This window comes from Xenopus laevis, chromosome 5S (assembly GCF_017654675.1).
Source record: "Xenopus laevis strain J_2021 chromosome 5S, Xenopus_laevis_v10.1, whole genome shotgun sequence".
Classification (NCBI taxonomy): domain Eukaryota; kingdom Metazoa; phylum Chordata; class Amphibia; order Anura; family Pipidae; genus Xenopus; species Xenopus laevis.
In genome coordinates this window covers 28,811,936-28,838,355 of record NC_054380.1, presented here as the reverse complement: position 1 = coordinate 28,838,355, position 26,420 = coordinate 28,811,936, and the positions used below count along the sequence as shown (strand labels likewise).

At 36.2% G+C, this 26,420-nt stretch overlaps 1 protein-coding gene across 4 annotated transcripts in view; it reads right to left on the bottom strand.

The window, feature by feature from the left end:
- Nucleotides 1–26,420, bottom strand: part of ralgapa2.S (Ral GTPase activating protein, alpha subunit 2 (catalytic) S homeolog) — a 175,723-nt gene that overhangs the window by 125,558 nt on the left and 23,745 nt on the right. For 3 of the 4 annotated variants that reach the window (XM_041564347.1, XM_041564348.1, XM_041564349.1), the window contains exons 7-21: nt 26,231–26,346; nt 25,068–25,206; nt 23,760–23,962; nt 20,348–20,581; nt 18,984–19,157; nt 17,845–17,979; nt 15,851–15,999; nt 13,808–13,919; nt 12,342–12,579; nt 11,386–11,550; nt 11,031–11,168; nt 10,445–10,582; nt 9,291–9,388; nt 8,114–8,207; nt 6,675–6,851 (exon numbers count right to left, since the gene is read on the bottom strand). In XM_041564347.1, the coding sequence (XP_041420281.1) occupies nt 6,675–6,851; nt 8,114–8,207; nt 9,291–9,388; nt 10,445–10,582; nt 11,031–11,168; nt 11,386–11,550; nt 12,342–12,579; nt 13,808–13,919; nt 15,851–15,999; nt 17,845–17,979; nt 18,984–19,157; nt 20,348–20,581; nt 23,760–23,962; nt 25,068–25,206; nt 26,231–26,346 (2,310 nt within the window). The remainder of the gene's footprint in view (nt 1–6,674; nt 6,852–8,113; nt 8,208–9,290; nt 9,389–10,444; nt 10,583–11,030; nt 11,169–11,385; nt 11,551–12,341; nt 12,580–13,807; nt 13,920–15,850; nt 16,000–17,844; nt 17,980–18,983; nt 19,158–20,347; nt 20,582–23,759; nt 23,963–25,067; nt 25,207–26,230; nt 26,347–26,420) is intronic. The other variant, XM_018265099.2, reaches the window with a different exon arrangement.

Here is a 26,420-nt window from a genome sequence, read left to right as displayed (position 1 = left end):
TGATCCATTTCTGCGGCTCAGACCTTCTGCAATTATTTTTATCTGAAACAAGGTAGAAAATAGTGCCTAGTGGACTTAAACCACGTTGCCAGGCACCCGTATTGTGCATTTTGTTCCTTGCACCTTCTTTGTTAAAGGAAAACTATACCCCCCTAACAATGTAGGTTCCTATAAAAAGATATTGCATAAAACAGCTCATGTAAAACCCTGCTTCATGTAAATAAACCATTTTCATAATAATATACTTTTCTAGTAGTATGTGCCATTCGGTAATCATAAATAGAAAATTGCCATTTTAAAAAAATAAAGGCCGCCTCCTGGGATCGTACGATTCACTGTGCACACAAACATACCAACAAACCATACTTGTTAGGTCACATGAGCCAATTAACAGACAGAGTTCTGTCTTTTGCTTCCACACTTCTTCTAGTTACATTTAGAACTGCAGTATTTCTGGTCAGGTGATCTCTGAGGCAACATCACGAAATGGCTCAAGGCAAGAGATGTAAAAGGACAATATTTACTTAAATATATATATATCAGTTTGATAAGATTATTTAATATGCCACTTAATATGATATAAACTGTTGCTTAAGTGTTCATTTTGGAGGTACAGTTTTCCTTTAATGTCGTTTGCTGTGAGAATTGGTTGGGAGTTGTATAATCCCTTAAATTACAGTTTTGTGGCAACTTTAGTTTGGAAACAAATAGCCACTCCACTATAAATGAGGATTGGTTGGCAAAGGTGTAGCAGAGCAAATCTGAAGGATATTGGTAATTTGTTAAAAGATTACAATCTAAACCCAAAATGTATGTGAGCGGTGGGAAACAATGCCTGCTGTTCTGAATGCGTTTACAGGCATCAGCCAGTTATAAATCTTACATGATAGGACTAGGCATGTTTTATGTATACAGACTCATGCTGATCATGTGCAGACCTATTATTTAAATATGCATCTGCCGGTAGCCGAACTAGTGAATGCTGATCGCAATTCACTTGCAATAAGGGAATAAAACGATATTTCTCATTTGTTACACTCAATGGACCCCTGTGTGTGGCAAGATACAGATGCTTTGCACCTGCTACACTGCTCATGGTTCTACCCCTGGCACCTGCACATGCTCACACTCTCTGTACTATACGACCTCTGATGAACACCAAACTGTGTCTTTATAAATGGTTTATATTTGTTTAGAACTGCTGCGATCATTTCATAAAAATGCAAACTGTTTATTCACATGGTCAGTTGAAAAGATGAAGACAAATCGATTATAAAGAAATAAAAAGCAGTGACAAAACGTATTTCGGAGCATGATTCAAAGAAAAGGTTCTAATATAAAGATTGTATACTGTGCTTTTGAGTCTGAGTGCAGAACATGCCCCATGTTGTGCCTACTTGAATGACTTAACCCTTTCCCTGCCGGCCGTTTTGTCCTAGATGTGAACATCTACTGCCAAGCAGTTTTTAGACATTTTGTACTCTTTCACTTTAAGGATCTTTCCTGGGGCGGTCTTTTAGTTTACCCAGGAAAACAATATATTGTTTTTTTCAGGACAACCTGAACTTTCAAAATATGCAAGAATTTTGGTGCAATTCTACTTCTGTAAAAAAAAATATAGGCTTCTAAATGTCTAATAAAATTAAACAAATCTTGTTTCACAAAGAACAATCACATATATCAGAAACATCATGTATTTTATGTACAAGAACACAGCTGATTTGGAAAGGTCTATGTCTCCTGAATGCGGCAATACTAAATATATATAGTTTTATGGAGATTTCTCTCTTGTATAGATCCAAATCTACAAGCAGTACACTAGCAAATTTCCACTGCTCCCCAAACGGCATACTTCTGATTTCAAGGCCAAACATTCCACTAACAGTAGGTTTACCCTAGAAAACCCATTATTAGAAAGAACAGATTCTGGTGAATCAAAAATGGGTAAATATATCTTTTTTACTCCAAACTACCAAGTTGCAATTGTTTCCTAAAGTTATAATGTTTTATAGATATTGGTGATTTTTTTGAAAAATTACCTCAAAGCTTCCACTCTACAACATCATATCTCCCACACATCATTAGGTATCAATGTAAAATACCCCAAATATGAAAGCCTGGGGTCCACTGAACAGTTTGATGCCCAATATGTATAGGTGTACCTAAGCACACTGAAAAATCACCCTAAATATGGACGTCAGAGGTCTACTGAATATTTGATGCCCAATATGCATAGATTTACCAAAGTATGTGGCGTGTACGTACTACATACCCCCAAAGACCCCCAAACTGTAAAAAGACTCCCAGAAAACCATATATTTTTGGAAAGCACATATTCTGGCAGATCAAACTAAGTAAAATCTATCTTTCTATACCAAAGCACCAAACAATATGCCCACCTTGAAGTGCGTGATATCGGGCTAATCCGATCATGGGCCCTAAGGCCCAATGATCAGATCCTAATGGGCGGTCGGATGGCGGGACCGCATCAACAAACAGATGTGGTCCGTGATCAGACGGCATTTTTATCGACATCTGGCAGACTCTCAGCCAGATATGGATGGGAGAAGCCCGTCAGATATGGATTGGAGAAGCCCAAACACATGCCAATAAGCTTTCAACTTGGTCTGTAGGCTGCTTTTAATGGCCCGTGTATGGCCAGCTTTAAAGTTTGCTTAAGGGTGAACAAACCCTTTAAATACGATTCCTTTGTCACTTCATTGGCACTAATGCAAAATATTTATCAAGGAACGGCCTGGCAGTTAGAACAGGCAGTAGCTCAATGCAGACTTCTGGCACCTGTTCTGCTACCTTACAGTTTGCTTTTTAAAGAGCGTCTCGGAGCAGCTGCATAGAGTGAATGCGGCAGCGTATCTATAGAGTTTGGCTCTGATCTACAGCACACAAGAGAGCCTGTGAGAATGCACAAAGCCAATAAAAGTGAACGCCATTCATCTGGTAAGTTACAGGAACGTACCAAGACGGGTGGCAAAGGGCAACGACAAGAGATAAGAGTGTTTTTTTGTCAACAATGCAGTTGAATGGGTTAAGTGAGTGGCAGTGAATATGCATGTTGGAACACCTGCTAGCAGCTGCAGCCTTGTGTCATTGAGTTATGAGTGAGACAAAGCTTGCACACTGTACACCTACAAAGCATGGTTACAATGCACTCACTAGTTAAAGACAGCTGAACAAGTCAGCGTTTCACTGTCTTTTTCTCTCTCAGCACCATTCAGAGACTTTTGTTGGATCCTAGCTTTTAAATGCTGTACAGGCCACGTCTGGAGAATGTCATGAGACAAACGGCAGGGCTGAAGAAATCTACTTTTAGTTTTAGATGATTGTGTTAATTATCATTCTTGGGAGAGACTCACTCCATTTATATCCAAAACAAAGCCAAGACTTTCATGTTTTGGCACCACCAGAATCCTGTTTTTAAAGCGTGTCTTTAGATTCGCCCATTCAACGCTAAAAAAGGGTAATGGCTAAATATCTATTTCTTTACAAACTTCAGAAAATGTGTTATGTATTATGTATAATAACAAAGTTACAATAATGTTTGAAGAAAACCATTTAGATATATATTCCATTACTGAAACAGAATGCAGCTCCTCCAGACATTTAATCAATACCAAGGCTAGGGATTTCTTGTGTTGCTTTTCCATGGACTGCAAAAATAATCGATAAATCTCGGTTTCTTCATAAATCACTTTCATTATAAATAATAAAATTAATATATGGGTCATGGGGCAGAATGGGTTAACCGTTTAGAACCAGAAACGTTTATATGACACTGTACTGTTTATAACCGGGGGTTTCATTGCTTTCAACCCAGTTATATCCATTAAAAGCCAATCAGGTATGCTTTCTGACCGGCCACTGGGCCAAAAGAGATAAAGTTTATTTATTATTCTAACATTTCGGTCTTCCTTGAGACCTTTGTCAAGGTCTTAAGGAAGACCTGATTGTTGGAATAACAAATAAACTTTATCTCTTTTTTACCATATTTTAAGACCTGTGAGTGCCTTGCTTTACATAATATTATATATATATATATATATATATATATATATATATATATATATATATATATATATATATATATTATATTACATAATATTATATATATATATATATATATATATATATATATATATATTATATTACATAATATTATATATATATATATATATATATATATATATATATATATATATATATATATATATATATATATATATATATATATATATGAAAGCTGTAGAGGCCGCACTGACAGTTTTCGGCCAAAATAAATATATTTTTATATAATTTATAGCCTAACGTTTCAGCTGGAACAGCAGCCTTTTTCAAAGTATAATAATGATATAGATGGTACCCGCAATATGGATTTCACTTCCGGGTGCTTGGCCATTTAATATAAAAAATTCAAAGAGGACTAGCACTCAGTGTTTCAAAAATCACAAAAATCTATTTTTACATCACAGTGCCTCCAACGTTTCGGGCCCGCATTGGAGCCTTCATCATCTATGTCCTTGATAAAGGCCCCCGAATCATTGGAGGCACTGTGATGTAAAAAAAATTTTTTGTGATTTTTGAAAAACTGGTCCTCTTGCTGGTCCTCTTCAAATTTATATATATATATATATATATATATATATATATATATATATATATATATATATATATATATATATATATATATATATATATATATATATATATATATATATATATATATATTTATATTATCATGTAAAGCAAGAAGGCGTGGAACAGCTCATGATCCAAAGCATACCACATCATCTATAAAACATTAGGGAGGCAGTGTGATGGCATCGGCGTGCATGGCTGCCAGTGGCACTTGGACACTAGTGTTTATCCATGATGTGACACAGGATAGAAGCAGCTGAATGAATTCTGAGGTGTTCAGAGATGCCGTCTACTCCAATCCAGCTAAATGGAGTCAAATGGATTGGAGGCGTTACATAATACAGATGGACAATGACCCAAAACATACAGCCAAAGCAACCCAGGAGTTTATGAAATCAAAGAAGTGGAATATTCTTCAATGGCCAAGTCAGTCACCTGATCTGAACCCAATTGAGCAGCATTTCACTTGTTGAAAACTAAACTTCGGACAGAAAGGCCCACAAACAAACAGCAACTGAAAGCCGCTGCAGTAAAGGCCTGGCAGAGAATTAAAAAGGAGGAAACCCAGAATCTGGTGATGTCCATTAGTTCAAGACTTCAGACTGTCATTGCCAGCAATGGGTTTTCAACCAAGTATTAGAAATGAACATTTTATTTTCAGTTTTTTAATGTCTTATTACCTTTGAGCCCCTGAAACGAAGTGATGGTGTTAAAAAAAGGCTTTAGTTCCTCACATTTTTATGCAATCTTTTTGTTCAACCCACTGAATAAAAGCTGAAAGTTGAGTTGTTTCATTTAAAATTCATTGTGGTAACGTACAGAACCAAAATTAGAAAAAAATTGTCTCTGTCCAAAGATTTATGGGCCTAACTGTATGTATATTCACAGCAATAACTCAGCACTCTTAGGACTTGCTTTAAAAAAAAAAAATATATATATATATATATATATATATATATATATATATATATATATATATATATATATATATATATATATATATATATATATATATATATATATATTGCCTTCCATAAGGTCTGACTAACATCACAGAATGATGAATGCACACCAAGCAAGGTCAAATTTACACTGTTGGCTTCCTCGTTTCCAAGTTTGCGATGTCAGCAAAGAGAGATTGGAGTTGCCATCCAGTAATAGAATATTTCTGGACAGGGTGAGCAAAAGGGAAGGTGTGTGGAGCAAAGCGAGCTCCCCGATTGCATCTCAACAACAGTGACAATGATACAGGAAATTCCCAACCTCAGCCCACCTCCGATTTTACTAAAGCAAGCATCAAGAACAGTCGTCAGCGGAGCTTACACAAAAAGATTATATTTGAAAATTATAGCTTTTTTAAAATACAATTTTACCCTATAGTGCCATATATTGTAGGGAACAGGAGCAGGACATATTTTAAAGTGGACCGGTCACCAACACATAAAAAGCTGTATAACTAAAGTCGTTTGCAAATTAAACATGGAACCCAAATTGTTTTGTTTTTTTTTCATTAAAGCATCCATACTGTTATAAAATGTTTTTAAGTATCTGAGCTGTCAATCAAATATTAGCTGCCTCGTCTCTATGCCTGAGGCATATACGTTACTTATTACTTTCACGTTCCATTCAGCGCTTACTAAATGTTACTGCTCTCCCCACATTCTCCCTCCCTCCTCACACTCTATAATTATGTAGGGAAATGTGTATGGGCATTAGGTCCCACATTTGGGCACATACACAAGATTTTGGGGATGATACACAACTTGTCGTAATAACAGTGTCCACAAAATGGCTCCTGCCTGCTTGTTTTGATTGTGAAATTCCAAGACTGGAGGAAACAAAATTTAAATAATAAATGTAGTGTAAGTAAGTTTTATTTTGCTAAACTAACATGATAGAAAAGAATTTGGAATTATTTCTTAAGATGACAGGTCCCCTTTAAAGGAAACTTTATAATACACTTTATGAGCTTTTCAATAGGACAACCAAACAACGTTAGAAATTATAAGATAAAGAATTACCTGTGAGCGGAGTTGGCTCCGCTGGACTGAGCTGAAGCCACTGTCTCGCATCATGATCAATACCCATGTCAATTGGTGTATTTACTTCATGATCTTCCTCACTACTCTGCCAAGGCATCAGACAAATCTCACCATCCTTAATATACCCATTAGCAATATCGCTGCTTACACTCTCCCCTGTAGAAGACAAGCACATAATAATGAAAACAATGGGTCTTTTGGGACAGTCCTCTGGTGGGATACAGTGTTAAAATGTTCATAGCATTCAACATTTCATTGTAGTGGGACAATTAAAAGATAGATAACCATGAAATGATGGCATGGTATAGAAAGATGTATGGACTATAGAGTAGACCTCTAGTCAGACAGCCCTACTTTTCAGCTCAGCATAGCATAAGACCCATCGAGAATGCATAAAGGGTGAAATGGGTACACTTACCAGGATACAGAGGGCAAAATGGGTCAAACTATTCGAGGGTCATTGAAACATTGTTTCAGTATTGTGCAGTTATTTACTGGAAACCCTAAATTCCCCAGTAAAAAAGAATCCAAGAATGTTTCTTGATCTCAGCTTCCATAGTTGCAGTCACATGGGCTATATAAACAACTAATTCATAGCATGCATTTCTTCTTAAATTGGGTAAAGAACATTTCAATGTATATAATAAACTTGGTCCTTAATAAGAGTCCGAAATGAATCACCCGCAGGGATGTGGTAAACCAGCTCAACACTTGAAAGTAGGGTTGCCCAAAATACAGTTCCCTTAATGGGACCATAAATCAATAACTACAGCTAAAAAAAATTCACAGTACAGGTATGCGATCCATTATCCGGAAACCCGTTATCCAGAAAGTTCAGAATTACGGAAAGACCGTCTCCCATAGACTCCATTATAATCAAATAATTCATATGTTTAAAAATGATTTCCTTTTTCTCTGTTATAATAAAACAGTATCTTGCACTTAATCCAAACTAAGATATAATTAATCCTTATTGGAAGCAAACCCAGCCTATTGGGTTTATTTAATGTTTACATGATTTTCTAGTAGTCTTAAGGAGTGAAGATCCGAATTAGGAAAGCCCCGTTATCCGGAAAGCCCCAGGTCCCGAGCATTCTGGATAATAGGTCCCATACCTGTACAAACAATGCCTTTTTTGAATTTGGATTCAGCATGGAATTCAGCTGAACTAGTGAGAAGATTCTGTATCATGTTGCATTTAAATATCTGGTGTATTTTTCTTAATTGCGTGTACTTTTTATTCCATGTTAAATATTTAAAAATAAGGGAAATGTAACAATGTCAATAATGATTTTCAAGCTTGGTAAAAACAGCTATGGAGCATTAGTAAAAGCAAAACTGCTCTGTTATTGCTGCTACTGTTTTCTAAGGACAGAGCCAAGACAAGACCCATTGCATGAGTTTCTATACAGCTGTACCTTTCTCATGATAAGCAGTTCTTCCATTTGAAGACTGAGAATCAGTAGTAGTCCACTCCAGTTCAACAGGGCTACTGCTTCTCTCTACAAATATCTGAGGAAAACATTTTAATTGATTAGGTTTGATGTATGACCACTCACTCACATTATTGACAATTTACACTAGAAGCAATTATTCAGCTACTGACGCCAGTAAGGTCTGTGCAGGCATTCCATGAGAGAGTTGTGTTATTTTAGTAATTGATTTCTCTTTAAAGGCTCACTATTACACAAAGTTACATCATAGATCTCTCTAGTACCAGAAAGCAAATGTAATACCCAAGAGAATGCTCAATCACTGAGGAATTCATCACTGCCTAGAATAACAAATGCCTTTCTAGAGATGTACACATTCAACCAACATGTCCATGGTTTACTTCATTATGCAATAATTCTGCTTTGTGTAGCCTACATTCAAAATTACAGAGCATATACCCACACAAGGTAACTAACTAGCAAATAAACTAAAAACTATAAAGCACCAAGGGTCTTAATGTCCAAAAAATATATGTATTAATTACATGGTATGTATAACCGACGTTTATGTCCCATTTGGAAACGTCATACCATGTAATTAATACATATATTTTGTTCACATTAAGACCCTTGGTGCTATAGTGCTGGTTATAATAAATCATGTATAGAGCAAAAAAAACACACTCGTAGGACTTTTTAAAGGTGCAAAATCAGAAAATGATGTTTATTTCAACGTTTCGGCTATTCACTTAAGCCGTCATCAGGAAGACGGCTTAAGTGAATAGCCGAAATATTGAAATAAACATTTTCTGATTTTGCACCTTTAAAAAGTCCTGCGAGTGCGTTTTTTTTGCTCTATATATATATATATATATATATATATATATATATATATATATATATATATATATATATATATATATATATATATATATATATATATATATATATATATATATATATATATATTTAGCTTATTTAATGTGTCACAATTTTTTTGCGGGGTGCTTTAATATATTTCATCGTGGTCCTGTACAATAAAGCATCTACAATAGCATGATCACCAGCATATGAATTGGTGAAGGAGACAGAATTTACTGACTGTATGTAATAAGCATTACCAATATTGTCCAACACAAACAAAAAAAACCCTAGAGATTACCGTAGGAGCCTCATTATCGCTCTTTCCCCTTCCAGTAGATTCTTGGACAAATGTAGAGTCAGTAGAACTTTCACTTATAGGGCAGTCAATTTTCTGACCTATGTTTATTTTAAAGATAAAAGTACAGAGTTTAGGATAACGTGACAGATATGTATTATATACTTATATACATTCAGGGTGATGACACATGGGTAGATTAGTCGCCAAGCGACAAATCTTCTCTACTGCAGGCGACTAATCTCCCCAAATGCCTTCCCCCCGGCAAGAATGCAAATCAACGGCTGGATGGCATACGCATCTCTTCTTTTTCCGAAGTCGCCCGAAAGTTTCCTTGTGAGGCAACTTTGGAAAACGAAAGCAGTAAGTATGCCATCCCTCCGGCGATAATCTCCGGCAGGAGATTAGCAGCTCTACCTGTGTCACCACCCTAACAGGATATGGTAAACTGATATAGACTACACCTATACAAAGAAACCATTTTCTATTTGTAGCACCCCTCCAGCTTCTACTTAGTTATCTCTGTGGGGGACTCCCCACAATGCATTTGGGGTATGATAATATTTTAACCTTTTTAAAGTGGGTAATTAAATGACTTACTGAAGAATTTGACTAATACAAGCAAAATCCTTCTTACATTCATACACTGGAAATGTAAAATTCTGTATCTAGAATACAATTTCTAAACTTCATTCCTTTATTGATTTAACTGCTGAGCACTTTGACACATTGATTACTACCACAAGGCCCATCTTTTATAATTATACTATTGCCAAAATTTACTGGGTTTATTACTAATCTTTTCTTTTTAATGAGAGGAACATATAAGAGAATATGTATTGGGTAGCCAGCAGAATAAGTGGAAGGCAAACATATTTCATTAAGCAGGGAATATTCAACAATCCATTAAAGTAACCTGGTATATTTTACTAAATGTGCTTACACACTAGGTTAGTGACACAAGATGCGTTAACTGCTGTCGCGCAAAGCATCAACCTGTCAGTGAACACAGAATATATTTCAGGATAAAAAAAGACATACTATTGTGTTTTTGCTCCGAAGCATGCGGTGTGCGCTCCGGCAAAGCATCCGACATATATTAAAATTAATAAAGAAGATTCATATAGGACTCTGGCCTGCAGCCATAGGAATCTCACCTGGAGTAAGGTCAGGATATGGTTCTGCTAAGTCAGGTGTACTGCTACTACGTGCTAATTCCTGTGCTTCTTGTTCCCAATTTTCAAAACAAGATTCAGATCCTGGAGCTCCTTCCTGAGGCTGTATCTCATCAACTTCTGAAAAAGCAAGGAAGCTTTTGTGAATGTAATGTACAAAACTTTATCCCATCCAAAAGGCAAACAAAATTAACACTGCAGATGAAAGAGTGAGGTATGCTTGCACCTTTAAAATAAACGTAAATTAGTCTGACTGTCAAGGTTTGAATGGTTAACAGTAAAAAAAAATGCAAGGAACAGTGAAAAAGGCACAAGATTCATACCCAAACTTTTTACAAATCATATAACTATTTAATTTATTTTATTTAATGTTATAAATAATATTGGAATAAGTAATCTATAATTTTGCAGCCAGCTATAATCTTTTGATGTTGCCTGCTTCCTTCAAATATAACATGTTTCTTGGATCAGAAGAATTGCTTGTTATGTTAGAGAAAACCCTCTCCAGAGCATTAATTGTATAGGAAATAAAGGAGAATTAGTTAGAGGGAAGAATTAGGTACAGTACCTGAAAGCCTTTGAGAGCAAGAAGAAGAAATACCAGGTAAAAGAGAGCTCACAGTGTGAAGAAGGTGAGGGACACTTTTAGCTGCTGGCAATGCCTCATAGAGATGCACACAGTTGCTGATAGATTGGCTTCGCTTAGCTTTTAGAGAAGAAGAAACATTGGGGAAATAAGATAAAAACCTTAAAAAAAGAATATTTAAAACCAATATCGCTACATGAATCAGGGACATCAGCCAAAATAGAATGGGATAGGGGGCCAGATGCCCCATGATCTGATGTGATCTTGGGGATTAAACGAAACAGTTTAGAACAGAGTTAGAATGCTTGAGGCAGATTAAAACTTTTAGGGGAATTACCTGTTGCTTTCTGCCGCACAATGTTCCTTGCTTTCTCCACCCCAGGTGCTCCTGAGGTGGTGGCACTCCGAAATCTCATAGGTTCATGAGAATCAGGATTGCTCCTCCAACTAAGCGAAAATGACCTGCCAACAGCAGCTCCTTTCGGAGCATCCAGGAAGCCACCTACATGTTCAAGAAACAATAAAGGTAATTGAAAATTAATATTATAGCTTTCTACTTCTAGCCAACCAAATAACTAGATATATGGAATATCACTAGAATGTAACGGACATGTACAACCTGGTGTGAATAAAAGGTATATATCAGAATTCCTTAATAAGGGACAAAAAATAAAAAAAAATTAATATCGAATGAAAACCCTTTTAGCCTAAACATTGCCCTACTCTGCATTACCTTAAATAAAGAAATGTATATGCCAAATATTATGGATAGTTATTAATATGCATACCATTTGGGTTTTTCATTTAGCAAGGTTACACATTTCGTATACCTGGAAGGACACCTAGTGGCCAAAATTGTGACTTATTTCTAGGGTATTTAGATTCTAGTTTAGTAATCAAACCTGTGTACTTTAGCATTAAAGCTACATTAGGAGGGGATCATTTGGTGAAAAGATGCAGCACATGAAAATGTTAATTATACATAATATTATACAATTAATGAGGGCCTAAGAGTCCAAAGTCATGGAAGAATTTGACAGCCAGCAGCATTTTGGGGTTCTCTGTGCGGGTCCACACAAAGAATAGGCCTAGTTGGTTAAATGTCATGGGGACGTTGTTCAGATTTGCATGATGTTATATTGTCTTCATTGTATTAAGTGTAAAACAAGGTTTGCAGACTGGGACAAATGGACACATTGACACAAGAAAATGTTCAGTGCTGAATAATTCTATTGAACTCAAAAGAGCAGGAAATCAAATACTGTATGCATTCATAAAAATGCAAAAAATCACCTTTGCCTCTTTGTTTTTTCTCCTTTTGCTCACTGAGCTTGTCTAGAGGTAAGCTGTTCATATCTAAACCATACACCGTCCTGGCCAGCACTGCAGTGAGAGAATCCATGATCTTTGACCACTCATTTATCAGTTCTTCCCAGTCAGTAAGTGAGGACAGGACGCTCAGCAGTTCATCCCACAAATCTCGAGATATATAAACACACAGATTGGCTCGAATCCACGCTACAATGAGAGTCTACAAGAAAGAGATTTGGAACATTAATACAAATATTGAAGACTTTGTACTGAAGACAGTATATGTATTAGAATTTACTTTATAGGGAAAAAAAAGTAAAAAAAATAAAACCCTCTCTCCACCACCAAACCAATTCACAGTCTTAACCCAACAATTCCGTTTTTTTAAAAAAGAGGTCGTTTTGTTTTTTTGTTTTTTAAATTCCTGAATTTGCTCTTAATTGAATTTGCTATTGACTGATCAACCTAGCCTTACCTTTACCACATTTAAACTCTCTCAATCTCTGAGATTGCAATTAGTACTAGCACTTTAATTGAAGGAATAGAAGGAAATTAATTGTCAAAGGTGTATATTTTAAGGGTTAAGGTATTGTCCTTTTAAGTATTAAATTTAAAATCAATTTAGGTAATTAATTTGCATGTGCTTAAGTGCTGTATGCCCTTTGTTTAGCTAATTAATTAATTTATAATATATTTAAGTATTGATTAATTACTAATTAATTGCACCTGTATTGATAAATCTAGTCATTTGAATTATTGACAATTGCACCCAGCATTTGTCAGTGGGTTAAGACTGTGAATTTGTTTGGTGGTGGAGAGAGGGGTTTTGTTACTATCTTTTCCCTATAAAGTTATTTTTCAATTTGGTAATTGATACCTCCTGTTCTCCTGAAAGTGATTTTTTGTCTATATTAGCAAGAGTCCGATATTTTTCCTTTTTATTATTGATGTATTAGAATTTGTCATATGCAGCATAAAAGCCAATATAGCTTCAGCTAAAAGGAGAGACGGCCAGTGCAGAAGAAGGTTATCTACAAGGATTTGCTGTCTGGGCTGCAAAGACAAAGTATCAAGCTAATCACTGCAAAAGAGCAAACATCATTTATTAAAATAAAAAGGTAAAATGGATGATGTTAATTCACAACCATTGATAATGATGTTAACGCACAACAAACAGAACACCCTTCATCACGGTAGATGCAATTCTTAATGGATTAATAAAAAGAATCACTGTCTCCATTATATTTGTAGAATGCCTCAACCAATCACTACTAAGACTTTAGCGAGAATGCTGTCTCGTACAGGTAGAGACCATCTAAACGATTGAAGCAATAGCTAAATTCTGGCATAAAAGACAAACTAATCTTAGAAATGTGGAATCAAAGTTTCTTCTCTGGTTTCCCTTTGCTTTCAACACATTTTTCATGTCAATATAATATATATAATACCCGGAATAGAACACCGGCCAGGTCCTGAGAAAAGAGGTCCTTTTTCAGATTATCTTTTGGTTTCTGAACAACAGCTTCTGTTATCCTCAGCAATATCTGCAGCATTTGCTCCCTGGGTAAAACAAAATCCATTACAGTTCAGCCAACAATACTATACAAGTTGTAAGTGTGCAATTAAAGGAATTCTGTCATGATTGTATGTGTAGCTATATTACATTGCATAGTGCAAATGGTTTGCTGTACCAATTAAAAAGTTATCCTTGAACCAACATATGTATTTTTTTTTTTAAATTTAATAATTGTATGTGGTCATCTCAGGTCATTATGCATGATTCTAGGCTTTCAGAAACAACCAACTAGTCCTTTCTTGCAGCTGCAGCCTCTCCCAGTCCAAGACTCTGCTTTTGCTTCTATATCTCTTGCTTGGGTGTTATTCTCCTATCCACCAATGCAAATTATTTGAGCTTGTGTGCAAACATCCCAAGAGAAAAACATTGAAAAACGATAGCATTTGTACTTTGTTGTAATTAAACTACTATGCAGAATATATTTTCAATACAGTTCTTTTTATTTGAACATAAATGCTAACAGCCCCTTAATACCATTTTCTCAATGATAAGGATTATGGGTACAAAGATACTTTTCCACGAGTGGAGTATTTTTATTCAAAGGGGATATATAAATACATACCATAAAGGATAAAAAAATTAAGCAACTAAAGCAATTATGCACTTCTTGTGTGAACACTGCATCTTTAAAACTTTTCTTTACACATAATATCGCTTCTTAATATCCAAAGTACAAAAACAACATTAAGTAAAAATACTTTTTTTTAAAGAGAAGCATCATTACCGCAACTCAATCAAAAATCTTGCATTAAGCCCATTATTGATAGGAGCTAAATCTTGTTTAGTGAAGGGGCATCCATTAAGTAACTGGTACCATTTGTTTTAGTTGTCAGTCTGCACTGTTTACAACTGATAAATTTAATGTTCTTCTCTTTTAAAGTTTTTTTTTTATGCTCATTTCAGCCAAGTGATGGTAGAACACAGAAAGCGAGAGTATAATTTGTTATGTATAATGCTTCAAATCAGATGAATATTTTAAATTAACGAGTCATAAGCTGTTATTATTGCCAAGTTTAAAAGCATTCAAAAGCCTCTGAGATGTGTCCTTTTGAAGATATTAACGGTCTTGCTCAAACATTCTGCATTAATCTGTAAGTTTTAGCTTTTTTTCTTTAGTAAAGCACTGGGTGTATTAATTCGGAATCCACTTATTATTTGCTTTGACTTTTTTTACATTCTTACTGAGCTTTGTCCTCTTGACTTTTTAATATTGAAATCAGCAATGACTGTGAGAAGATGCTGTTTTTGTTCTGGTTCTTAAAGGGATACTGTCATGGGAAAACATGTGTTTATCAAAATGTATCAGATAGTAGTACTTCTCCAGCAGAGTTCTGCACTGAAATCTGTTTTTCAAAAGAGCAAAAAGATGTATTTATATTTAATTTTTAAATCTGACGGGTCTATTGACAGTTTCCCAGGTGACCCCAGTCACATGACTTGGGCTTAACTGAATCATTTAAATAGCTACAACACATTTTGATTGCCATGAGTTACTTGCCATAATTCAAAAGCTATAATAACTAAATAATGAAGACCAAATACATAGTTGCTAGGAATAGAACATGTTATATTTACACCAAAAGTTAAATTAAATGTGAACCATCCCTTTAAGGAATAACCTCATACACACTGACGTAAATTAATGCAAAAACAGCAGAGATGTCACTTTATAATATTTTTAAAAACTACATTGGTGTTGTCACAGTTGGTGCTTAAAAGTGATTAGACTTTACTCATATCAACATGTGGTGATCCATAGTTACCACTTGAATTCGGTTACATATAGGGTTGCGTGTTTTTTATTGACCAAACCAGAGCAAACATTAGAAGTTGGCAGGGATTACCTTTCTAACATATTGGCATGGTGTGAGAATGTTGAACAAGCAGTATTTTTCACTATTTAAAATGAAATTACCATGTTTTCTTGTCCATAGCAAGATCCATGATCATGCGCCTGTAAATACTTAGAACAGATTTGCAGGCTTCAACTTGTTCCTCCAAGAGCATGGGGACCTCTGGACAAGGTTCCAGCAGAAACACATTTGCCGAATTGGTTAGGAACACCTAAAAATGATATTAAGGTAAGTAACAGCAGAATACATATCCACAAAATGTCATTCTTTTAAGAGTCACCCGCTGTACACCAGTAACTCGAAGTAACATCCTGCTAATAATATCAGGAGGCCAGAAGCAGCTTCACAAAGCAAATTTCCATTCCTAGGCAAGATACAGAAAATACATCGATCGCACAATCTGCTCGTGTTTGTGTACACAGAATGCTGCAAAATGAACTCTTATATCAACAGCTTGTACATTGCCATATTTCCTCTGAAAAAGGGAAATGTGATAACTGTATAAGCGGTTTCACTGAAAAGGGGAAAATATGATTGTATTTACCATTTTTCTGCTTGCTGTGTGCACAAAGCAGTGAAAGCACACATTATTCATGTATTTGCATATAAGTTCACCTAAAAAGTGAGACATGCAACAATGCTGGCCACAGCAAGCATCTGACTGGTTGATGCGGTGCAAACTTTGTTACTTGTAATCTATTGTCAAGTACATTTCTTTCCAAGGGGCAATACATGGATGTCAGATTTATATTCTGGCACTGAACAAAGGTAGATTTGCCCAATGTTACCAGACCAGTAAAATCTACAAGCATATGTGTACACAAGACAAAAGCTAGATACATAGAGTTTGTATTTGAGATGGCTGGGAAAAAAATAAAGAAATCCATTGCGTAACAGTGTTGGCACACGAACCACTAGTAATATTACTATTTAAGAGACACTGACAGCAGAAATTAACCCTTTATTTACATCTATCATGACATTGTCTTTGCATGCTCTCCATATATGTATTTGCCCAATGCTTTTACATTACCCATCTGATCCCCTATGTTCCCTATGAAGGGGCTACCATATTTGAGCTTCAGTAGTCCTTTAGCATTAGAAACAGTAACTGAAAGGTCAAGGTGGGACAGACAGGTTGGGAAAACAGTCAGGTTTAGGAACTTCAAAGTAATAATTACTTACAAAACCTGACTTATCAGTGAAAAACGATCAACATGAGCTATAGGCAACTTTTAAATGTACATTAATATTTTGAAGAATATTTCTTTTGTGTCAGTCATTTATCAACACTGGGAAAATTTGCCCATGGGCAGTAACTCATGGCAACCAATCAAATTGCTGCATTTATTGTTCTACTTGCAGCTGGCTTTAAAAAGCTAATCACCGATTGGTTGCTATAGGTAACTGCCCATGGGCAAATTTGCCCAGTATTGATAAATGACCCCCAGTATACCTTGAAAGAGGTTACAATCTCTTAGGGTCAGGCCACACTGGACGTTTTGGGGAGATTTGGTCAGCTTGTGACCAATCTCCTAGTTTTTGCGGCAACCAATCTCCCCAAACGCCTTCCCTCACTCTGCGCCGGTTAAAATGAAAAAACGCAGGCAATAATCACACGTGGCGATTCGTTTTAAATCTACCCAAAAATGCCCAGTGTGGCTTGACCCTTAAAATAGTTACCTTATCCTGCTCTGTTAAATTGCTGCAACAGTCAGAATGTGCATAAAATTAGTTTTTATTGACCATTTTATCCTCAGAAAGCAGCAATAACATAACTAAAGGTGGTACACGATAAGGTCGGCAAACAAACAGATCTTTCCCTGATATGCACTACAATGGCTAGCCGATATTACGTTATTCTGAACAATCGGATTACAACAAAGAGAATAGCAGCCCACGGGACAAGGACGGCATCAGCTAGCCGATGTGGTCCTTGATCGCCAGAAAAATCAAACTTCCCCGATCAAATTTATTTACAAAATCAAATTTATTTATTTTACAACTGTCAAGACTTTTTATAAAAACAAGTATACAACTGCCACCTACTATTTACCTGCAATGAAGCTTGATCCCCAGCTTGTACATCCATGTTCTCATCTTCACACACGCAACCTCTGCTCACAGCACTGGTGAAAGAGTATGTCCTTCCCCAGCTAGAAGAGCGTTTGTGCCCACTTTGTTCAGAGACCTGACATAAGAAAACAATTCACATGTAAAACATGTGTATAACTGTCTGCACTATATAAGAAGTTTTTAAGACAGTATTGGTGGGTAAGAAATAACTGAACGTATTCTAATGCATATCCCAATTGATCATAATATCAGGAGCAAAAGGCATTTAAATCAGCACATGTGAATGTTACAAAACATCTGTCATGGTATTCAAGGCAGGACAGTTACCACAGCCATATTAAAACTGCACTAGAATACTCTAGGGAGTATATACAGTTATATGAACCGTTATCCAATGCTCAGGACCTGGGGTTTTACGGATCTTTCTGTAATTTGGATCTCCATACCATAAGTCTACTGGAAAATCATGTAAACATCAAATAAACCCAATAGGCTGGTTTTGCTTCCAATAAGGATTAATAATATCTTAGTTTGGAGCAAGTACAAGGTACTGATTTATTATTCCAGAGAAAAATGTTTACATATGGATAAAATGTAATCTATGGGAGACCGCCTTTCCGTAATTCGGAGCTTTCTGGATAACGCATTTCTAGATAACGGATGCCATACCTGTACATCCTTTACATGGAGAAGCCTAGAACATATTAGTAACAGATGTATTTATTTTAAAACCTGAAACTTTAAATAGTATCTTATTGAACTAGATAATAATATCTCATTCGGGCTATAGAGGAACCTTCTCTCCCCCTTACAGGTATGTATTTAAAAAAAAAAAAAAGAAAAAAAATTACTACAACATTAAACGCATGTCTCTATTATTACTGGGCTTAAACTTTTAAAGCAACTCTGCAGCAAATCTTACAAATGCTGGTTTTAAAACTATTACAGTTAAAAAAAAAATCAAAGTAACAAGCACTAGAATTTATTCCACTTTTAACTCGCATTATCTGTGTTGCATGACTGATATAAGACTATCAATCTGCTTGTTTCCTTTTCACCGTTCCCCATCTTGTAGAAGGAAATTTTAAATAAAAAGCATAATTGGCAGCACTACGCTACCTGTTTACTATCCGTCTCTATAACAGCGGATTCCAGAACTGGAAAATTCTCGTGGTCGCTAGAGGTCTTTGTAGGCTGCTCCATAAATATGGGCTTGTCTTGCAGGATCCATTTTCTGTATACTTTTACAACCTTCTTGGTGGCAGATACATCACAGGCGGGCAAGAGAAATGCCTGGTAGTGGATAAAAAAAATGCATAAAGTTATGAACAAAAAGCAGAGAGTGACAGACTTTTTATCATCTCAACAATAATTCTAACAGACACAAAGGTGCAGTACAGTCTGCATCACTATACAAAACAGAGTATTCCCCTAAATAGCATTGAGATTTTGATAAGAAAAATGTATTTCTTGTACTGCTTGAGAAAGACTGTCCATGACAACAGTAAAGTTCAACATAGGAGTGCATCTCAGCCCTAACAAAAGCAAGGAGTGGGATGCATTATTCTACACACTCAATACAAATTTTCTGGGATGATCTAAGCTATAACAATGAGAATAAATACTGATTTCCATATATAATTTTTACTTAAGCATATAGGAAATTATTGCTTTTTAAGAATCTTCTAAATAGACACAAAATGAGAAGTGTTTACAATATTCAAGTTGGAAAAGCATCAAGGCATTAAATATAAAGTGCTTGCCACCAGATGGCAGCACCTGATAGTGAACCAAGTACCTGATCTATTTATCTGTTGAGATGTTTTCAGATAGATCACCAGAAACAATTACTTTTTATTTTCTAATATTGAAGTGTAATGTGCTTTTTTTCACCTTCTAAAGCAGCTCTGGGAGGGGGGGTCGCCGACCCTTTAAACTGTTCTAAATTGATACATTTAGTTGATACATTTCTTATCTTTGTCCCTGCTGAGCAGAATGTCTGGGTTTCATTACAGGCAGCTGTTAGAATTTATACAATAGTTGCTAATATTCCAGAGATGCTGCTGAGAAATGTATCAACTAAATGTTTCAAAATTGTAACGGTTTAGAATCTGCACCTGAATTACTGAGCTGCCAGACTGAAACACCAGAGACACAAACATTCAACTTTAAACGAAGATTTTGGAAAAACAATAAAAAATAAATAATGGAAAGTAAATGAAAAAAGTCGCTATTTCTGGGGAACAATCTGAAAACAACTGAACCACCCCTTTAACCACTAGCTAATTACATGTGAACCTCAAATATACTTTCATATCTGTTGAGGTATTTTCTTTTGGACCAGTTTTCTTTGGCTGTTGTTGGGAAACCTGTTGAAGCAGTTCAGCAAAAACTACAGAGCCACAGGTTATAGACCACTGGTCTATTATATGGGGCTGCTGCTTTCACCCAAAATGATATTTGTTCCACTTCATTCACCTTACCTGCCTAAACACCTCATTGATAAAATTGACATAGCCTCGCGTAGAGAGCAGGATTCTCTGCACCATTTCGTATACGCTTTTCTGATCCTCCTCAATACTACACAGGCTGGAGTTGCTGGCCCTTCTATCCGACAGGGTACTGCTATTTGAGTGGTTCTTTTCTTGCTCAGCTGGGCCACTGTTGCTCTCCAGTTCAGGATTCTTTTCTTGGTTGACGTTAGCCACAGATACAGACTAGAAAAAAACCCCACAACTTTTGAGATTTCAGCAATATATTGAGTTTGAATGCAAAATCTAGAACAGGTATGGGACCTAGGGTTTTCTGGACAAAGGATCTTTCCGTAATTTGGATCTTCATACCATAAGACTACTAGAAAATCATTTAAACATTAAATAAACCCAATAGGCAGGTACTGCTTCCAATAAGGATTAATTATATCTTGGTTTGGATCAAGTACAAGGTATATAATATGGAATTCGTTATCTGGAAACCAGTTATCCATAAAGGTCAGAATTGCGGAAAGGCCGTCTCCCATAGACTCCATTATAATCAAATAATCCAAATTTTAAAAATGTATTTCCTTTTTCTGTGTAATAATAAAACAGTAGCTTGTACTCAAACCAAACTAAGATATAATTAATAATTATTGAAAGCATAAACCAGCCTATGTGGTTTATTTAATAGTTACATGATTTTCTAGTAGACTTAAGGTAAGATCCAAATTACAAAAAGATCCATTATCCGGCAAATCTCAGGTCCCCAGCAATCTGGATAACAGGTCCCATATCTGTACTGTTTTATTATTACAGAGAAAAAGGGAATCACTTTTTAAAATGTTGATTATTTGCATAAAATAGAGTCTATGGGAGATGGACTTTCCGTAAGTCAGTGCTTTCTGGATAATGGGTTTCCAAATAACGGATCACATACCTATATGATTAAATATTATATTTACTGTATATTTCATCTATTTAGAGCAAAAAAATAAATAAATAAATAAAGATTTCATGGATGGAGTAACCACTGACCATGCCGGTATTGTTTGGCATACTTTTCAAATAGACAGCACCAGACCAATGGAAATTTTCTTAAAAAGCCTTTATTTGAAGGGCTTTATTCAGATGCAATACAGCAACATTTCAGGCTTACATTAGCCTTTCCTCAAGCCTGAAATGTAAGCCTGAAACGTCTGACTTCTTATCCTGGTTATTGTTTGGCATGTCTGATCAGATACCAGCAGGGAGACACATACAATCCTTTTTTCATAGATCAGAAAGTGATCACTGATTAAAGTCTTTCTATAGTTCCATTCAATCAGGCTGGCAGACCAACTATTAGGAACAGCAGGAAGTGAGGTTCAGTCGCGTTTCCTCTTCATTTCCTCATCTGTCAATGGATCTCACTCTGGCATATATGGTATCAAACTATCAACATGACCTATATGCAACTTTTAATGTAGATTAATATTTTGATATGAACATTTTTAGTAACAGTATCACTTTAAGCTCATCCAGGCTGAAACACCAACAAATGTGCTTTGGAAACTCGTTAGTAGGTAAAAATAAATGTAACCATAGAAGGTGCAACAGTATTGCTTAAAATGTGAGAAAAGCACCTTCAACAGAGTGAAAATGTACTCTATGAAAGATGTCTGCCTGCATGAGAAAATAAGTGCTTCCCTTCCTGCTGTTTAATATTTGCATTACTCATTTCATTATGTGAAATCTTAGGGGCAGATTTAACAAGGGACGAATTGAAAATTTGCATTTTTAAACTTTTTATGGTCAAAACTGTCAAATTCGACTAGGGAGTTCTTCAAATTCGATTCGACTTTTCTTAAAAATTCAAATTAGATTTTTGAGATTTATCATACTCTAGCCCTTCCAATCCGCCACCTAAAACCTGCCGAATTGCTGTTTAAGTCAATGGGAGAGGTACAGGGTTCACACTGGTCATGTTTGCAGCCTTCCTGACATTCGAGTTTTTTTAAATTTGATTCGAGTTTTCGGGTCGATTCAATTCATCAGAGTTTTAAAAATTTGATTTTATTAATAAATTTCGATTGGTCGCATTTAGAATTTATGGGAGTTTAGGGGAGTTTACATTTGATAAATGCTTCCCCAACTGTCCACATAAAGAGAAATACCCAGCACCTACAGTTCCTTTTATGTGAAGAACGTGGGAATTGCCATTCACAACAGAAGAACTAAATCCACTTAGTCAACCTTGCCCCCAAAATTTCTCTCTTCCCCTAGATCAGGGGTCCCTGATCTTCAACCACATTCAAAGGTAAAAAAAAGTTGGAGGGCAAAATAAGCATGCACAAATTTCCCGGGGGTGCCAAATATGGGCTGTAATTGGCTATTGATAGCCCCTTTGTGGACTGGCAGCCTACAGGAGGCTCTGGTTGGCAGAACACTCAGTTTTTATGCAACAAAACTAGCCTGGAATTCAAACATAAGCACCTGCTTTGAGGCCACTGGGAGCAACATCCAATGGGTTGAGGAACAACATTTTGCTCAAGAGCCACTGGTTGGGAATCACTGCCCAAGATCATCATTCTTTCTAAGGCAGATTGGGTTGGTGGCCGTCATGTTGGATCATTTCACATCCACTCCCTGGTGCCGATTGCCTTGAAATAAGTATCTGTGCTAAGTTCCCAGCTGTTCCTGGCTTTTGTGTGCTCCCTATAACATACATTCAAACAAACAGAACATAAGTCCTTCAATTTGTTTGACTTTAAAGCTCTGGGCAACGATCCAGAAATGTTTTTATGTTGTTTACATTTAATAATGTAAATTATGGTTTGTATTTGGCTGAAAGTTTGTGAAAGATGTCTTTATTTGGTCAAAAACAGTTAATTATGGATATCTGGCATACTTTGCAAAAATGTAGCACTGAAAGGTGAAACATATTTGGAAGGGAAGTTGAAGGCAGGGCTGACAACAGATGCCTCAAGGAAAGGTTAGACCAGTGATCCCCAACCAGTAGCTCGTGAGAAACATGTTGCTCTCCAACCCCTTATACCTGCATTATAGCAGGTGCTTATTTTTAAATTAAAGGCGTGGAAGGAAGTTTTAATTGCTTAAAAACTAAGTATAGTGCCAAGTAGAGCCTCCTATAGGCTGCCAGTCCACATAGGGGCTACTAAAAAGCCAATCACAACCCTTATTTGGCACTCCAAGGGACTTTTTCATGCTTGTATTGCTCCCCAACTCTTTTTACTTTTGAATGTGGCTGACAGGTAAAAAAAGGTTGGGGACCCCTGGGGTAGACCCTCAATAACACATATATGGCACACAGTATTTTACCATAATCTGCTCATGAAAATGTCTTATATAAGACACAGGACCAATAGAGTTAGATTGCCTTATAATTATCCAACCTATCACACAAACTAAATGTGCATACCTGCATGATCTTAGGTAAAACATCTCCTCCCCCATTTTTGGTGCTTTGAGAAGATATTACATATTTCTTTTCCAGAAAGAATGTGACAAGCCACTTTATAAACAGAACTCTAGCTGCTATGTGCGGAATTTTTGTGCTATAAAGGTTTTCATTATTCCGGGTTAAAGTGACATATACTGGCTTTGGTCTGACATCAGGAATATCTGAAAGACAAGCAGGAGGGAGAGTCAAGTCACATTAAATATTACAATGTTACAAACAGAGACTTGCAATAATACAAACAATAAAGAAAGGAATAGGCACAAATCCATGGGTTTGTTAGTTATTGAAATAACTTTCCTTGCAGTTCTATTTACAAAAGAGAATGGAGTCTGAAGCCTTCCAGATACTGATAAACTACAACTTCTATCACCCATGCAGCATTAAGCTATAGGCTGGATACTAGCACTTGCAGTTAAGCAACTTTTGGAGGGTCACATGTTAAATATTAGTAAATATATTATTGCAATTGTTACTTAAAGGACAAGAAAGCCCAATACTTATTGTAAGGCACCTCCGTGAATAGAATCATTACAATTAGGGAAAAACTGCAGTAAAAAAAACATACTAAAAAAAAAGCTATCCGTCTGGACTTTAGGCATGTGCAGATCAAAAAATACAAAGATAAAAAATAAAAACCAGTTGCGAATTGTCTCAGAAAATCATTCTCTACGTAATAAATGATAATTTCAAGAGAACAGCCCCTTTAACAACCTACCAGAGAATGGCTTTCATTATTTAACCTGCAATAGATGGATCCAACTTAAAAGCTAAGGGTTACTGTTTTGTACAAATTTGCATAGTATTACTAAATATGTAAGCCTCCAAATAGCCAAAAAGCACTAATCAGATGGTTTTTTTTAGTTAGGAGAAACAAGGTCACAGCAAGAGAGCCCACCGTTGTGAGTTATTTGTGAACAAACATATAAAAATATATCTTAGAAGTATCTCCTAAAGTACTTTAAGAAAAGGGGAAAAACTTCTTACAGAAATTTGCACCCTGGCTCAAAATTCTACCAATAGTACTTAAAAGCCACATGCAAGTGTCTCTGCCCATATAAAGGAATGAAGCTGACGGCTGAGTTCTTTTGTACAGGTAAATTCCAAGGGGACATATTTTACAACAGTAGGTACATTATTTCAGCGAGTCATGTGACAATAATTACATCACTAAGCACAGATTATAACTGATGACATAACTAAGCACTGTTTACAGGAATGTAATTTATAGAATATGTATTGCCTTTACGATATAAAATATGAACTTACCAAGTACAGGCTTGTAAAGGTTGGTTAATTTAGTAAAGGATGGAAATAAGTGGTGCAGATAATACTTTCTTAACATGTTAAAAAGAAACGTGAAGCCTGTGTCCTGGTTTTCTTTGTTTCTCCATGATAAGCTTGCAGCCTTAATAAAAACAGGAAATTGATACTTATTAGCACATATGCATATCTATACATGCAGATTTATTTTAATACACTTGTATTTATGATGTATTTATCGAGGCTCTAGTCCAGGGGTTCCCAATCTTTTTTTTACTCATAAGCCACATTCAAAATTAAAAAAAAGATTTGGAGAGCAACACAAGCATGAAAAAGTCCCAGGGGGTGCCAGAAGAGGCACGTGCCTAGGGTGCAAAGGTGAAGGGGCGCCAGGCATGTACCTCTTCCGACGCCTACCCCTAGTTCCAGAAGCTGTGGAAGCAGTTTTTCTCCCCTTGCGAGTGTGCACGTCCTCTGTACATGCGCACTCGCGTGTCCCCTGTGCACGTTGTCTTCCGTGCATGTACATTCACCTGTCATTGGCGCATTTTGCGTGTCATCGGCGCATGCGCTCTTCCCTACAGCAGGGGGCGACGTAGTTGGCCAGGTTGCCTGGGGCGCCTGGCCAACTTGGCCCGGCACTGAAAATGACTTTTGCAAATGTAAGAATATAGACCCCAAAAAGTAAGTATATCAGAAAAGTGAAACAGTGGCAATGTATGGATTTATTATATCACAGTTTAATGTGTTTAGTCAAGTTTGATATTTGTCCAATTAGCCATGGTACTAAACTACTGTTTTCATAGAGAAGTGAAGTTTATGGATTGAAGATTTAACCTGTGTACTCATTACTGTGAGGCTGCTCCTACCTAAAGTCAGACGTTATTTCAGTACAGGCAAAAGTAATGGTCCAGATACATGTGGGAAAAGATATAACGGTGACCTGTCAAGGTCTGTGAAGGAGCTACACTTGGAAGAGATTTTGCTAGGAAACATCCTGGTAACCCTCTCACAATAACACACTGATAGATGGGTCCTTGTACAATATGTATTTGTGTTTAAATGTAACTTTGCCCTCAGACTTTGCTTTGAGACAATTCCACACATTTTTATTGGCGACTTTTCATACAAGGCAACTCCTGTGTTTGTTACAGTAGTGATTTTCATACCTGGAGTACCATATATTTTAACAGCAATTCTAAGAAAAAGCAGCTCAGGTCTTCAGGATTTTTTTCACCAGACACAGCAGGCAATAGTGGTGTTATTTCCTCAGGTAGAATTTTACCTACAAAACAAAAAGTACATATGAACATGCAGGCAACGCATCTGCAACCTTCTCACTAATGTGCCACGAAAAAA